General features: G+C 35.5%; 1 protein-coding gene across 12 annotated transcripts in view; it reads right to left on the bottom strand.

The window, feature by feature from the left end:
* Positions 1-3,125: 3,125 nt before the first annotated feature.
* CLK4 (CDC like kinase 4) overlaps positions 3,126-15,639 on the bottom strand; it is a 48,209-nt gene continuing 35,695 nt past the window's right edge. For 4 of the 12 annotated variants that reach the window (XM_033096452.1, XM_033096453.1, XM_033096450.1 and 1 more), the window contains 8 exons: positions 12,775-12,891; positions 12,521-12,687; positions 12,238-12,332; positions 11,858-11,987; positions 9,043-9,125; positions 6,698-6,777; positions 5,951-6,041; positions 3,126-5,864 (listed from right to left, as the gene is read on the bottom strand). In XM_033096452.1, coding sequence (XP_032952343.1) covers positions 5,724-5,864; positions 5,951-6,041; positions 6,698-6,777; positions 9,043-9,125; positions 11,858-11,987; positions 12,238-12,332; positions 12,521-12,687; positions 12,775-12,891 — 904 coding nt within the window. In that variant the 3' untranslated portion in view covers positions 3,126-5,723. The remainder of the gene's footprint in view (positions 5,865-5,950; positions 6,042-6,697; positions 6,778-9,042; positions 9,126-11,857; positions 11,988-12,237; positions 12,333-12,520; positions 12,688-12,774; positions 12,892-15,639) is intronic. The other 8 variants (XM_033096446.1, XM_033096447.1, XM_033096444.1 and 5 more) reach the window with 6 other exon arrangements.

Here is a 15,639-nt window from a genome sequence, read left to right as displayed (position 1 = left end):
TAGAAATCAATAATGATAATCCGTATGCAAAATAATACCCTGGAATATAATCTTATGACAAACTTGCAAGGACAGAGTTCTTGGCCTTCTATGTGTAAATATCGTAAACTTGTTACTGTGTATCTGTTCTTGTGTTTCATAATTGTTACATAAAATTTCTTGTACCGTGTTTAAAAATACTGAAATTCCTTTATAATACAAACAAGTACTTAAATGTAAACAAACAAAAATTTGAATTAAAAAATTGTAACGAAAGATTTTTTTTCCCCTGAAAGTTTGGGCCCAAAACATGGGGTGCGCATTATACATGGGAATGCATTATCTATGGTAACTTACTTCTCCAAACACAGACACCTAGGAGGATTCAAGTTGGAACCACGCTGGTAAGCCCAAATTAAATTCACTGATCTATACATCAAGGAATTAGCTTACGAGATGATGGACGAAAAAGGGCTGGATGCTTCTTTATGTTACAATTTCAACCTAGAAGCTTAAGTCCAGGTTCATTTTTTTTTTTTTTTTTTACATAATACCTCAAGAGGTGCTGTATGTTTCCTATTGCATAACCTCAGCTCATCAGCTGGTTGTTAGCCGGGTTCAGACTAACACTGAGGTCATGTGGTTATCAGCCTCATCCCTCCATTATGAAGTCCTCTATTAATTTTTCCCAATGGCTTCACCATTCCACTGATTTGTGCCTGGATCCATTATTTCATTAAGAGTTGTAACCTAAGTGTGTTTCTAACCTTCTTTTATTTATTAGAAGGGACTCTATAAAAAAACTTCCCCTCATTACCTATCAGTTTACAGGATAAATGGGGACTAGAGGAATAGCTATCACTCAGATGAAATATTAAATATGGGAAATTCTCTGAAAATGACCCAGTTTCATTAGCAAAGAAATAGAATGGAGTCGGAGGTACGTTAAGTGATTAAGAGATTGGAGACATATTAGCAGTGTGTGGACCCCAGTGGGTCCTGATTCAAACAAACCAACTATAAAATGACGTTTTTTTAGATAATCATGAACTTCAAATAGACTCAATTTCAGATAAGGAAATTATATGTTGGGTATGATAATGGCACCGATGATTACATATTTTAAAAAACTCATCTGTTAAAAGATAGACAGAAAAATTATGGGTGAAATAATGGCATCTGGTATTTGTGTTTAAATACAATAGGAAAATAAGTAGGGGAACAGATGAAACAAAATTTGAAAAATGTTTTAAATTTTGAAGCTGAGCTGTTATGTGTACTTAGAGGTTCACTATTCCACTTTTGCATTATATTTTGAAAATTAATCACAAACATGGAAGTAGCCAATTTCCCTAAGTTATTCAAATTAAATGTATTCCCTTTGGGGATGGAGAGTTTATACCTCTTAACTATATTCCAAAGGCTGGACTGACTGAGTTGTAAAACTAACCTGACTTTTGAACTTAACATTCCCTCTACTATAATAAAAACCAGTTAATCAAACAAAACTTTAGCATTAAGGATTTAACTGGAGATAGCAACCTCTTAAAAAGTGATCAAATGATCAACTCTTTGAAGAATTAAAATTGTTTCTACCTATTTGCAAACATGCATTCTACTCAACTAATAATTGACACTTTTATTGATTCATAATGAATTCTTCTGGCCATATTTGAAAATATAGCTTGTGTTTAAATTACTGGTGTCTAAAATATTTCACTTGCACCAAATTTTGTGGGAATCAGAAATTTCAAACTGGAAAAGGAATTAAAAACTCAGACCACCTGACAGATTCTTCATTCCAGGATGTCAGAGTAAGCTGTAAATATTGGCACTTGACTGCCTACTTAGAATGTTTTCAAATGACCATAACATTTTAACCATTTTGATGGTTGAAGTTACATATCAACTACTGTAGTAAGGAAAAATGCTAATAAATGGCATCCAAGCAATATAACTTCCTATTAACCATCACTTTCCATTTCATCCCAAGTCACTTCACAAAACTGTGAAAAAGAATCAAACAGTTTTTGACTCGATAAGGATCTAGTATCAGGAAAACAAAGCAAGAATGTAGGAAACCTGAGTTTAAGTCACAATTGAGCCACAATTTGGAGACTTGGTCGTCATTTACAATTTCTCTAGCATGTGATCCTTCAAGATTACTTAAAGGAAATTTTCATTAACTATAAAACGTCAAAGGGTAGTCATACTGAGTAATAGCAGGAGTCAATTTTATTCATCTACGATGAAAATTTTTGATAAATGCATGGATGAATGAGAACACCTGAAAAAATTCGTAGCAGAAAACACTAGAAATACCCTATTTAGCTGCAATTTACAAAATATCTCATAAAACCCAAAATTTTCAAAATGAATTAAAGATTTGCACGTAAAACCTGAAACCATAAAACTCCCAGGAGAAAACATTCACAGTAAATTCGACATTGGTCTTGGCAATGATTTTTTTGATCTGAAAGCAAAACCAAAAGCAAAAATAACAAGTGGGACTACATGAAACAAAGCTCTGCAGAGCAAAGGAAACCATCAACGAAATGAGAAGGCAACCTCCTGAATGGGTGAAAATATCTGCAAATCATGTATCCGATAATGGGTTAACATCCAAAAATATTTATAAAGAACTCATACAACTCAATAGCAAAAAAAAAAAAAAAAAGAAATCCAATTAAAAAATGGGAAGATCTGAATAGACATTTTTCCAAAGACATGCTGATATCCATCCAACACATGAAGATACTTAACATCACCAATCACCAGGGAAATGCAAATCAGAACCACATTACACCACCTCACATCTGTTAGATATGCTATTATCAAAATGACAACAAATAACAACTGTTAGGGAGGATGTGGAGAAAAGGGAACCCTTGTGTACTGTTGGGATAGCAAATTGGTGCAGCCACTATGGAAAACAGTATGGAGGTTCTTCAAAAAATTAAAAGCGGAGCTACTTTCTTTATGACCCAGCAATTCCTCTTCTGGGTATTTATCCAAAGAAAATGAAAACACTAACTTGAAAAGATGTATGCACCCCTATGTTCACTGCAGCTGTATGTACAACAGCCAAGACACGGCAACAACCTAAGTATCCACCACAGGATGAATGGATAAATAGAATGTTAGGTATATAAACGCAATGGAATATTATTCAGCCATAAAAATGAAATCTTGCCATTTGTGGATGGACGGATCCTGAGGGCATCATGCTAAGTGAAGTCAGTCAGGCAGAGACACAAATCCCCTATGACCTCATTTATATATGTAGAATCTAAAACAAAACAAAACTGAATCTCATAGACAGCAGATTGGTGGTGGTTGACAGAGGCTGGGGGTGGGGGGCGGTGAGATGGGTGAAGAGGATCAAAAGGTACAAACTTCCAGTTATAAATAAGTCCTGGGGATGTAATGTACATACAGCATGGCAACCCAACTATAGTAAATATGGCATTGTGTATCTGAAAGTTGCTAAGAGAGTAGATCTTAAAAGTTCTCATCACAGAAGATTTGTAACTATATATGGCAATGGTTGTTACTAGACTTATTGTGGTGGTCATTTGGCAATATATACAAATATCAAATGATCATGCTGTGCACCTGAAATATTATAATATCAAGTATGCTTCAATTAAAAAAACAAGTTTGACTTCATTAGAATTTCTAGAAATAAAAGAACTATGAGGTAGCAAATTATTACAAAACAAAAAATCTGATTACAAACAACCCATATTTATACATTGGCCATTCTAAATCTTTCCCGTTAGTGCTGAAGCTCCCAGCACTGTCAAATAAACACCTGGCACTTCCAGAAAATTACTTCATAAGTACAAGGAAAAAGGCCAGGAACCTCAGAGCTCAGAGGGAGCGGATGTTTGGCAGTAGACACTCATCAAACGATCCCAGGTACCACCCTAACCACCGAACACTTCTACCATGCTTAATCTATCAAAATTCGTTTTAATTCCTAAAATTCCATGAATTAGGCCTAAGAATTAGTAAATCCCCTTTTTGAAGAAATGTAAATACTTTTCAGAAGGGAAAGGGGTTAGCAATCATTAACTCCTTAGTAAGAAATAATATGGATATTTTTCTTTCTAAATTCTGAGATCAGCTACTCTGAGTTTCTGATGGAGAAAGTAAACATTAATTTGGAACTCAAAGTGCTTGTAGGGAACGGACAAGAGGCTGAGAATAAGGGCACTGGAAGGACAGAAATGGAGGGGAAGATAAAGGGTGGCCGACATCTTAATCTCTGTAGCAACACTGGAAAAATGTTCAAGAAAAACATTTTCTTTACATCAAATACTCCTTTAAAAAACTTACCACATATAATACAGTGTAACTACTCAGAAGACACGTTCATTTTATGTAGACCGCATCAGAGGCCTAAGCATAATTTATGCAGTGATCCTGTGGTAAAATTTATTTCAGTCAACTTTAGGACATAGCCTTACTGTATTGGCAAATGCCGCCTGTGAATAATGTAGGGAGCCCAGCCTATTTGTCATACAAGAAAATTCCATGCATTTTATGTTTAAAATACACAAACAGATAAAACTCAAATCTGTGTAATGCTCTTACGAAATGGGGATACTTTTAACAAAAAGAAAAAACAATCTGTAGCTCAATAATTATGAATTCAACAACAAAAATATTTCTACCTGGCAGACTAAATAGTACCAAAAGATTGGTTTTTTGTTTTTGTTTTAATAAATTATCATTTACCATGTAGTTTTTAATGTGAAAACAGATTAACAGAAAAAATCCTATAGGCAAACAAAAAGTTCATCGTGTTAAACAATCAATTAGGGTCTGGAAATTCCTGCATGTTTCTTCCCAAAGTGTTTTCCAATCAAATCATTCTTTTTCTCCAGTAAAGATTACCACAAATATAAATTGCTTAACAATAACCTTAATTCTCATAGGCTACAGCTTAAGTACTTATTTATAGGAAACAGATGAGACATTTTCAAAACTCAAGATTTGGCATTAAAAACTAGAACTTCATCAGAATGTGTTTCTCTGTGACTCACTCAATAGCTCTTAAAAAATAGGACTTTGCAAGCTTTCTAGTTAAGGTCCTTTAATCTGAAATGAAGTGTGTACGTGGTTTTATGAAACCTGTCATGACAAACTGGATGGCTTCCCATGAAGGCTGCTTCTTAATGACATCACCCGCGGAGACAGCACACACACTTAACAATTTAATGAAATGCCAACAGTAAACATTTCTTATTAAGGGTTCTGGTTTCCAATACCTGCCTACAGAGTTAATAATACTTATTACTGTTCAATAATTACAGAAAAAAAATTAAAAGTTAAGAAAAGTTCTGAATTTGAGGTATATAAAGAATATTCATTAAGAATAAAGTAGTCAAGATTTCCTTTTACTCAAAAAAAAAAAAATCACTTCAAAGATTCAACCTCCATGTACAAAAGACAAGATCAATCACATTTATCACTGGACACAAAGGATGTTCCAAAGTTCTTTAAAAATGGTAATTAATCTCAAAAAGAAAAATTAACTTTTATATTTCATTCATTATCAAGACCATACTTGCTTAATAAGGTAATTATGCTATTGATACAAAACATACAGGATTTACACTTAACTGTACAAAATAATTTAATGTTTACAAAAATACTAGAATGTTTATAGAGTTGACTGACACAGTCTTAAGCAATCTCTTCTAGAGAAGTATACAGTAAGACTACTGATTTCCAGTTCACTTCTTTTTTAATAAGTCAAAGAAAGGATGCTGCAATGCTTCGTCTAAGGTAATTCTTTTCACTGGATCATATTCTAACATTCTTCGCACCAGGTCAAACAGTTTCTCATGTTCTTCATCATGACAAAGCATAAACTCCTGAGGGGAAAAATGTCTGTATTTACGAAAGATATTTAAAAATAGTTAAAACGTTTTTTAAACCTTTAAATCTTTTTTTCTTTTACCTTTAATGGTTTGCAGCGTCTCCTAACATATCTACCAGCGGAACTATGTTCATCCCAATCTAGCTGGTTATGGTGAAAATACTTGCGTTTTCTATAGAAAAAAGAAGTCTAGATTAGTAAAAATAAAAAAAGATCCACATGTTTACCCTATCCACTGGGGCAGTGGAAACCTAAGCATGTGTATGCATACAATTCTTTTAAATTTCAGCAAACTTTCTTCCTTAATCTTGCATTGTCCGAGGTTTTAATAATCTACCTAAATTCCTTCCAAATACCATACGGGGAACAATGCCAGCTTTAAAAACAGAGGCTCCTGGATCCATTCCTATGAATTCTCATTTCCCTAGAGCTGGAAATCAAAAAACAACAACCTGGTTGACTTCTGAGGTGCAGCTATGTTTGAAAACTACTGCTTTGTTTAAGGACACAGAGAGCTGGTTTAGCAACAGTATGGAATTCCAACTTAGATTGATATGACTACAAAACCAAGCTCTTTCTATTACTCTATGTATTATTTCCACATCGAAGCAGGAAAACATTTATGCGATGGTTAACTTCAGTGTAAAAACCACCACTTTGTTTACCAGATCACAGGTAACTATCGCATTACTTTTTAAACACTTGACTTTTATGGAAAAACTTCAAAATCTGCAATCCTTGGGATAAGCAGTAACAACAAAGTTGGGTTTGCTGTAGTTTGAATATAAGATTGCAACCAAGGGCTTTCCTCTTAATCTTGAGGCATACCTTGTTTTCTGAATCATGTGCGTTGGTATGGGTCCTAATATTCGTTCCATCATTGCTAGGTGCTCTTTACTATCATGAGTCTGAAAAACGCAGAAAAAGAAATTTAGTATTTTTCATTTCCCAACATACACAATAACGGAAAACTGACATTAAAAGGACTAGACAGTTTACACAATTTACATTACATTCCACTTCAAAGAGGAACAATACTAAATGAGTTGTTTTATCTGGTGCAAACCCAATAATATAAAATTAGTCTTTCTGAAATGGGTCAGTAAGGTGCTATATAGCAGAGATGTATAATTTGTTTAATGTAAAAACTGAAGTTTCCTTTTTTATTCGTATTTTTTGCACTGTTTAACTGAGAAATGACTGAGGAAGAGAACCAGAAATACTGTTTCATTTAATGAGTTGCTTAACCAAAATTAACCTCCATTATCTAATGAATAGCAACATATAAACACTAATCCTAGGCAATAAAAATAGTCCCAATAATTCTCACAATCCTGAGCTAGTTATGTGGGAACATGAGTTGCAAAGAGCTTAAGATACTAGCACAAGGTCACACAGCTCATAAATGAAGAAAGCTGAGCTACAAACCCAAGTTAAAGCTCATTCTTAAACTATACAGTCTCGGCTCTGGCTAACGCAGAATAGAGAAAACTGTCACAAAGCTAAAATGGTATGCTCCTAGAGCAGAAGTTGGCAAGCTTTTTCTGTAAAGGGCCAGAGAGTAAATATTTTAGGCTTCACTGGTCACAAATGGTCTTTGTTGCAGTCTTTTCAGGCATCAAGCAGGATATAGTTTGCCAACCCTTGTTCTGGAGTGCAGATGCTGTGTACAATGCTTTTAAAAATCTATCAACTATTTTGCCTAGCATATTGCTTTCAAAACATTAAGTATTTAATTCAAGACAGGAATAAATACTAGCCCAAGTTTAATTTCCTTAGTCAAAGAGTTTTTTGGAGGATGAAATCCAAATATAAACCACATCTCAAACTAATGTTAATAATCTACACTTCACTTAAGACCTCAGAGTGATCTATAATCACAATTCATTCCGAAGAAAGTATGCAGTCTGTTCAACGTTTTCTTGACCATGCAGCTAACTAGTACAAAACCAGGCACTACACCCTCCTAGAACTGACCAATAACCACGGTTCTAGATATCAAACTTTCAATAAACTCAGAGTACTTTGAACAGGCTTTCTACAGATTAGACAGAAACCCAAGCCTGCTGAGTGGCCCCAGAAGCACTGAACACATACATTCTGCAATAGCCACACGAGGGAGCCTGCAGTCATTGTAGCTCCTACCGCCCGTTACACTGCCGTAACGTCACACCAACCCTGACAGTATGAGCCAGAATCTCCCAACTCTGCCTCACAACCACTAAAGACAACACCTTGATCACACAATCCCCCGAAAGTTCTTCAACGATTGTACCACCTAGTTTTCAAGACTTTTAGATTTCAGATGAAAATTATGAGGGCAAAAGTGTAGACCCAAAGAAGCTTTTCATAAAAGGGACACTTTAAGAGAAAACAAATACCTTTCTATGGCTAACAGGTACATTATGAAGCAATCAATCTGCCTCCTGTCGTCATTTTCCCTTTTACGTTATTCTTCCCTGTTAAGAGTATGTTCCTTTACACCTGCACCCTTTTACAGATACTGTTTCTTCTCTTGGCATGGCCATCACACTCTAGCTTTCTGATAAACTCCTCCTCTTCCTTCTAGCACTGGTTAAACTCCCTACCTTCTCTAAGGAAATCTAACTGGTCACCTTTCCTGGGTTTCCACTACACTTTCTACATTGACCCATTACAGCAAATACCACATTGCACTGTAACAGTTTTCCCAAGTCTATCTTTTGCAAGACTTCCTTGAGGAGATGTTGTCTTTTCATCTTTATATATTAATACTTAGAAATGTGCCTAGGTGTCACAGGTGCTTAATAAATAGAATAAAACACAACTTACTGTTCCTGAATTCTTTTATAAAAAGGGGTAAGTGGTTTGTTCATGGCCATATTGAGTCAATATAACCGAACTGAATTAAAACTGGCCTCAGAAACACTAATTAAAATTCATGAAGAAATTCCATTAACAAAAAATGCAAACATGAGACAATATGAACCATGTGTTAAAAACTCCAGTCACATGGAAAATGAACTATGACCATTCACTAAGAGCAGTATTTCATTCAACTATGGTTTTAGACGATAACGAACCATTTTGCCTATGTAAGTTTTAATCTTATGAATTACAGCAACTTTGCAACATAGAAGACAAATTTTACATGCCATTAGCATTTAAGTAAATGATATTTACTAAATACATACCTGAAAGACTGTGAAACCAAGGTAATATTCAATAAGAATACAACCTATGCTCCAAACATCACAAGGCTGAGACCAACCTAAAGCTAAAAACAAAAACTTAATTACGCAACAATTTTTAACTGCCAATATACTAAATCCTTCTCTATGTGAGTGCTCTCTTTACATAGCTCATTTGGGAGAATGACAATAAATTCAGGGTTTACATTTTTAGTTTTATATCATACATTATTATGTTCTCACAGTCCTCCATATCTTTACACCAAATTACAATACTTTAACCTGGAGAGGGGACATTTTATATAAGAGGGACCAACAAGTATTTCCCAAGTATAACTAGCAATTTGTGGAAATATTCCATAGTCTCTGAACTACATGTGCAATGGGAGCACTGTTATACCAGTTCACGATTGTTCCAGGAGAGTTTACATCTTATTAATGCAAATGTAGGTCGACAAGTATCCTCAGACTGTAAATAACCCCTTATCAATTATCAGCTGGATGCTTAAATTTACTTCATTAAAATAAGTAATAGTCTTATATAAATTGTATAAGAATCGTAATGGATATTGAGCAGTTTCACATATAAGCAAAATTACAGAGCCATTTAAAGCTCATACAGAGAGGATTCTATATATGTAGGCCATCTATACATGATCCACACTTTCTCCTTCAGAATTCTCCATGGCAACACTACTCTGGAAGGAGTGAAACACCTAGCCTTTTTAAGCCTTAAGCCTGTACATAATTGGAAAGGAGATGAAAACGACTAAAACAGCTATTTTAATCTTTCAAAGATCAAATATTTAATAAAACAATAATGTATAAATAAAACCTACTTTAAAAGATACTTCAATTACTTTCAGTAACATGACTGAATTTAAAAATAAAGGAAGAAACAAATATATTCAAGAGCCTTGACTGTGATTTAGTCACTCTGGGAAACCCTCACTGTGCTTACCATTTGAACAAATGGACAACGGAGCACGGTTTCTGCTTACATACACATACAAAATCTGCAAATGACAGAGCTTGGACCTAAGAAAAGTTTTCTTCTCCCGCCACTCCTATGTGTCAATCCAGCTGTTCCCCAGGGGACAGTAGCCTGTAGCACTCCATTCTGCATCATCCCACTCTGATGAATCACTTCTCATACTCTTTGGAATTCTGTATCATTCACTTGCACCAACCTCTCCCAACTTTATCTGATTATTACCACACCTGAGACCTGAGACCTGACACCAACTGCCCTCAAGCACAGCACCTGAATGCAATCTTCCTCTCCTATCCAATTCTGCCTTAACCCTCAGGATTACCACTCCAGACACACAAAGGACCCTTCCAACCTCCCTATCTGATTTCTTGCCCTCAAGGCCAATAACCCAATTTCAAATTTAATCCCAACTATCCCTAGCCTGGCCACACTTGAACTTCATTATTACTAAGAACTACATTTTACCTAATCTCAGAGGCCATCAACTGTAAGACATGCCACTGTTTTAAGTACCAATAACAAAGAAAAAAATGCCTATTGTTTTGTGTTGTATACCCCCAGGTCAAAACGCGGGGGGAACCTGAGTTTTAAATTGATAAAACCCAGGGGGTTTTCTCCTTTTAATGTGAAAATTCCTCTCTGTCCACAATCTCTTCCTACACTCCTTTCTTTTATCCTCAAAGTAACCTTCAATCCTCAACCATGAATATTCTTTGTAAACTACTGTAACACAGCAGCTCCTTTCACACCACACTAAGCCAAAAACCTATTATCATCCATTTCAAAGATAAACTCTAAACCTGTGCAGTCCAATATGGTAGTTACAAGCCACATTATATAAATTTAAATCTGAAATTTAAATGACTATAAAATTAAAAATTCAGTTCCTCAGTCACATTAGCCACATTGCAAGTGCACAGTAGCCCACATGTGGCTAATGGCTACCACACTGGATGGTGCTGACATAAAACATTTCCATCATCGTGGGAAGTTCTACTGGCCAGCACTCCATTCCTTACCCCTTGACCAATCCTCTGCTGTAAGTAAACATCCTTAATTTGCTTTCACATTCCTATTCTGAACTACCAAGTCCTGCTGGACCAAAACATGTGAAAATTGGAAACTGATTTCATAAAAATGTTTTACTATCCAACCTCAGTTGGACCTTATTTTTGGCCAATAGGCTTATTCCATTTAACTATCTCTTATCTCTCCACAGCAGCTGATCTGAACTTTTCCCACTGTCTCCAAGCCCCCAAACCCATCTCTGATTTCCCATGACTTGGTCATGGGAAAATGACCTGGTCTCTAACTTTTAAATTTTAGTGTATGATCCCTTACTGAATTCCCTCATTTTAAAACTCTGCACCTCAACTCATTTTCTTCTCCAGCCTTTCTCATGTCAAAGGTAATCAAAGAACGCTCTTAGACTAGCCCTTCTTTTCTTCTTGACCTCCATCCACCCTATATTTAGATGTCTGCTAACCAAATCTTTAGCATTTTTACTAGCACCATGCTTCTATAATTACATGAAAATAGATACCCAGATACCCACGTCACTGCAGAATCACATTACTGTGATGTACGTAGCCAACAGAGTTTGTTCTCTTACAATCACGTAAGATTAAGTTGTTCAAAAACAATCACCTCTTGAACTATTTTTACAAGTGATATCACATTTTTCCCACTCAGGAAAAATATTTATAGTAATATCCAGATTTTTATGAAACTAGCATTTTCTGTACACTAAGGAAAACCACATCCTCCCCGTCCCCCAAAGCTCTTCTTCAATTACAGTTATCGGGAAGTCTGGTGTCTACTGACCCAAAATGACCTCTGGAGCTCTGTAATGCCGCGTCGATACCAACGTACTATGATGCTCATCATCATATGTTGCACTTCCAAAGTCCACCACTTTGATATCTGTGTTTTTCAGTGTGCGTTCATCCCGTTTCTAGCGAGATACAGTTAAGTAAACATGAAGATCAATAAAGATATATTTTACAGCACTATCCAAAAAGCTTGCAATGTGAAGTATCTTTTTGATTCAATATAACCCATGAGAAAGGCAAAGAAAGATTACCCTTTTTTGGTTAAACATCAGGATATAATGGGCCTCAGAAATGAAATTCCGCATCCAAGGATCTCCAAGCTAAATTAATTTTAAAGAAAACCACCAAAATTAAAACAAGTCTTTAACTTACCATTTTAGAATTATATTTGACTACATAGTCAGACTTCACAAATAAAATATTTTCAGGCTTCAGATCTGTATGGGTTAATTTATTATGATGTAAAACTATAAGAGAACAAAAACACATTATTAGTTTCACTGGCAAATTTTAACTGGGGAAGGGAGAATTAGTAGTGGATATAGGGGTCATCTTTAACTATACTATGTATTTTTAGTGGCAATGTTTTGATATGTCACTTGTATAACAAAAACTTCAATTTTCTGGTGTTTAAAGATTTCTCAAGTATACTTACAGTTTATTGACTGGCAGATCTGGTACGCCATCTGCCTGATGTGGTCAATCTGAAATGGCAGAAAGCTGTTTTCTTTAATGAAATCATAGGTACTAAGTCCCAGCAGTTCAAACACAATACAAACATGACCATGATGATCAAACCATTCTAGCATCTGGACACATCGGCTAAAATAGATCAAAATAAAAATAATTCAGTTCACAGAATTCTAATTTCATGTAATACAACAGATCATAGTCCAAGTTTATACTTACAAGACGCTATTGGGATCAGTAGTATTTAAATGCTCCAATACTTGGATTTCTGAACGAGCTGCTTCACGGTATCGACCTACATTTTTTACAATTTTCACTGCTACATGCATGCCATCCCTTAAAAACAAAATTAAGATGAAAGTCGTAAATGTACAGGAGCATGATGAAGACGTACCTTCTAAAGCATAACCTTATCATCAATTCTCTGTGCTATTTTTTAAAATAATTTTTTAGGGTATATTATACCAGATTCCATATAACATCTTTTCAAAACGTTCTGACAATATACACTTTATATGGAGTGAGGATTCCCTTAATACTTATGAATTTTAATGTTTGGTTCCAGAATTTTAAATTTATCTCAGTTTTATACAAAAGTTAAAAAAATAAAAATATACATCTCAAATAGAATACACTACTGTTAAAAGCATTTGCTCATTCACCAGGTTAGACGCACTCTGTGCCAAACCGTGCCTACGTGTCAGTGATGAAGACAGGGCTTGTCCCTACATGCCTTACAGTCCAACGGAAAAAGACAGGCACAACTTCTCAGCAAGTCAGAAGTGTTTGGTATGAGGTACAACAGAGGAGGGAGAGCCAAACCATTGGGGGTTAGAGAAACTCAGACTTCTTCAGAGAATAAGTGACACACAACTGAGCCCTGAAAGATAGCTATCAGTCTGTCAGATCTGGGAGAAAAGGGGACCATTCAGGCAAAAGAGACACCACCAGTTAAGTCTTGAAGTCAAGACAATGCTTAGCATATTCACAGATGCAAACAGGGTAGAACTAGCTACAGTGGAGTGCAGTGAGCTTCAGATTGGGGCATCTGTAATACTTCCTAAGTACAGCCCAGTGTGAGGAAATGGATTTCCAAAGTGTCAGCTTCCTTTTGTCCTCTTTTCTAAATCTGATCATTTGGAATATGTGCCAGTATTCAAACCTCTTTTTTTCACTGTGGCCCTACCACTTTACAGAAGGAAAACCCCCACATGCCACTAATTAGCACATCAAAATATGTGCCCTAGAATGTAAAAAAATCTTTGAGGCAAACAAGTCTTTCTAGTGGCTGGGTAGGAAACCTTTTTCCAAGTCTGGTGGTTTCAAATTCATTGCTTTCAACAAAGCTCCAATGAGGTTGTGGGCTGACAAATCATTAAAAATTATTTTGATGATAACATCCCTGTAATCTTTGGCATGTCTCAAGACTTAACAGAACTGTTATGAAATTGCTGTGACACAATTCCTTCTAGTCTCATCTATTTAAGTATATGACTAAGTTTTCTCAGTGCTAGCTATAAAGAGAAAATGAAAATGCTTTATGCCAAAACACTAAGATATATTTATCTATGGATACACGTACGCATTTTTTAAAATTTTTTATTAGGGAAGATTGGGAAACAGTGTGTTTTTCCAGGGCCCATGAGCTCCAAGTCATTGTCCTTCAATCTAATTGCAGAAGGCACAGCTCAGCTCCACATCCAGTTGCCATTTTCAATCTTAGTTGCAGGGGGCGCAGCCCAACACCCCATGCGGAAATCGCACCAACCTTGTAGTTAAGAGCTCCCGCTCTAACCAACTGAGCCATCCGGCTGCCCCACCAGCAGCTCAGCTGCAGCTCGTTGTCTTCAATCTAGTTGTGGAGGGCAGAGCTCACTGGCCCATGTGGGAATCGAACCAGCAACCCTGGTGTTAAGAGCTCGTGCTCTAACCAACTGAGCCATTGGCCGCCCCGTACGCATTTTTTTAAAAGCCCCAACCATCCCAATACAAGATACATTTCCAATTAAATTTTATGTTTTAGGTCTAAGTAACAGATTTGTACTTGATCAGCTGAATACTATTAATTGGGATATCTAGATTAAATACTCAAAAGTCTTGGAATCTCAAGACTTTTTGGAATTTCTTGGAATCTCAAGAAATTTTAAAAGAACATTAATGGGACTTTTTAAAATCTGAGTAAGATCTGTAGATTAGCTGACAAAATTTGAAAATAACAATGTGATTATGAACGATAAAGGAAATACTATAAAATGTTAACATTTGGGGACTGTGGAAGAAGAAGCATGTATGGGAATTCTTCAAATTATTTTATCAACTTTTCTCTAAGTCTGAAAATACTTCAAAATATTTTAAAATTTCAATTCACGTTCACATTTTTGTTTCAGAGAAGACAGTGATCATAAAAGATATTTAGAGTGATATTCTTTATGTAAAGTGGAAGGAAAATAAATTCAAGGATAAAACAACTCCAGGTACTCACGAAGAGTTTGTTCACGGATGATGGTAGGTATCAAGTTGCTATAGCATTTAGATTCCCTCAGAGACATTTAAAGAGTTTTGTTTTTTTTAACATTAATGTCTACAATAAGCTGCAAATTATATCCTTCCCACCTATTTTATGATGAAAAATTTTAGGTGTCGATTTAAAAACATAAAGTTTCACTAAATTTTCTTAACAAGTTCCCTTACAAAAAAGTTTGCAAACCACAGAACATAAGGTACTGGAGGAAAATGTTAACTTGTGGCAACAGAGTCAAATCACAAAGGGTTTAACTCATTCCATAAGCTTTAAGTAATATAATACCTTTATACTTTAAGAAGCTAACTCTAACATGCAAATATTATCCTTTGGGAATAAAGGTTTTTTAAACCAAGATTAGACATGCTTTATTATCTCTGCGATTCAAAAGTAAAGCACTTCAAATCTCACACAGGTGAAGGGCTTAAGTTCTGGCAAACTCTTCATCTGAACACCTACTTTAATTTCAATAAACTCCATTTGACAAAATTTGTCAGCACTCTTGATCAAAATCCACTCTCATGGTAAATAAATCACGTACACGGTCCAAGAAATTTTGAATA

This window comes from Rhinolophus ferrumequinum, chromosome 24, assembly GCF_004115265.2.
Source record: "Rhinolophus ferrumequinum isolate MPI-CBG mRhiFer1 chromosome 24, mRhiFer1_v1.p, whole genome shotgun sequence".
NCBI classification, from domain to species: domain Eukaryota; kingdom Metazoa; phylum Chordata; class Mammalia; order Chiroptera; family Rhinolophidae; genus Rhinolophus; species Rhinolophus ferrumequinum.
Note: the sequence above shows the minus strand (reverse complement) of the source record. Positions and strands in the feature narration are given on the sequence as shown.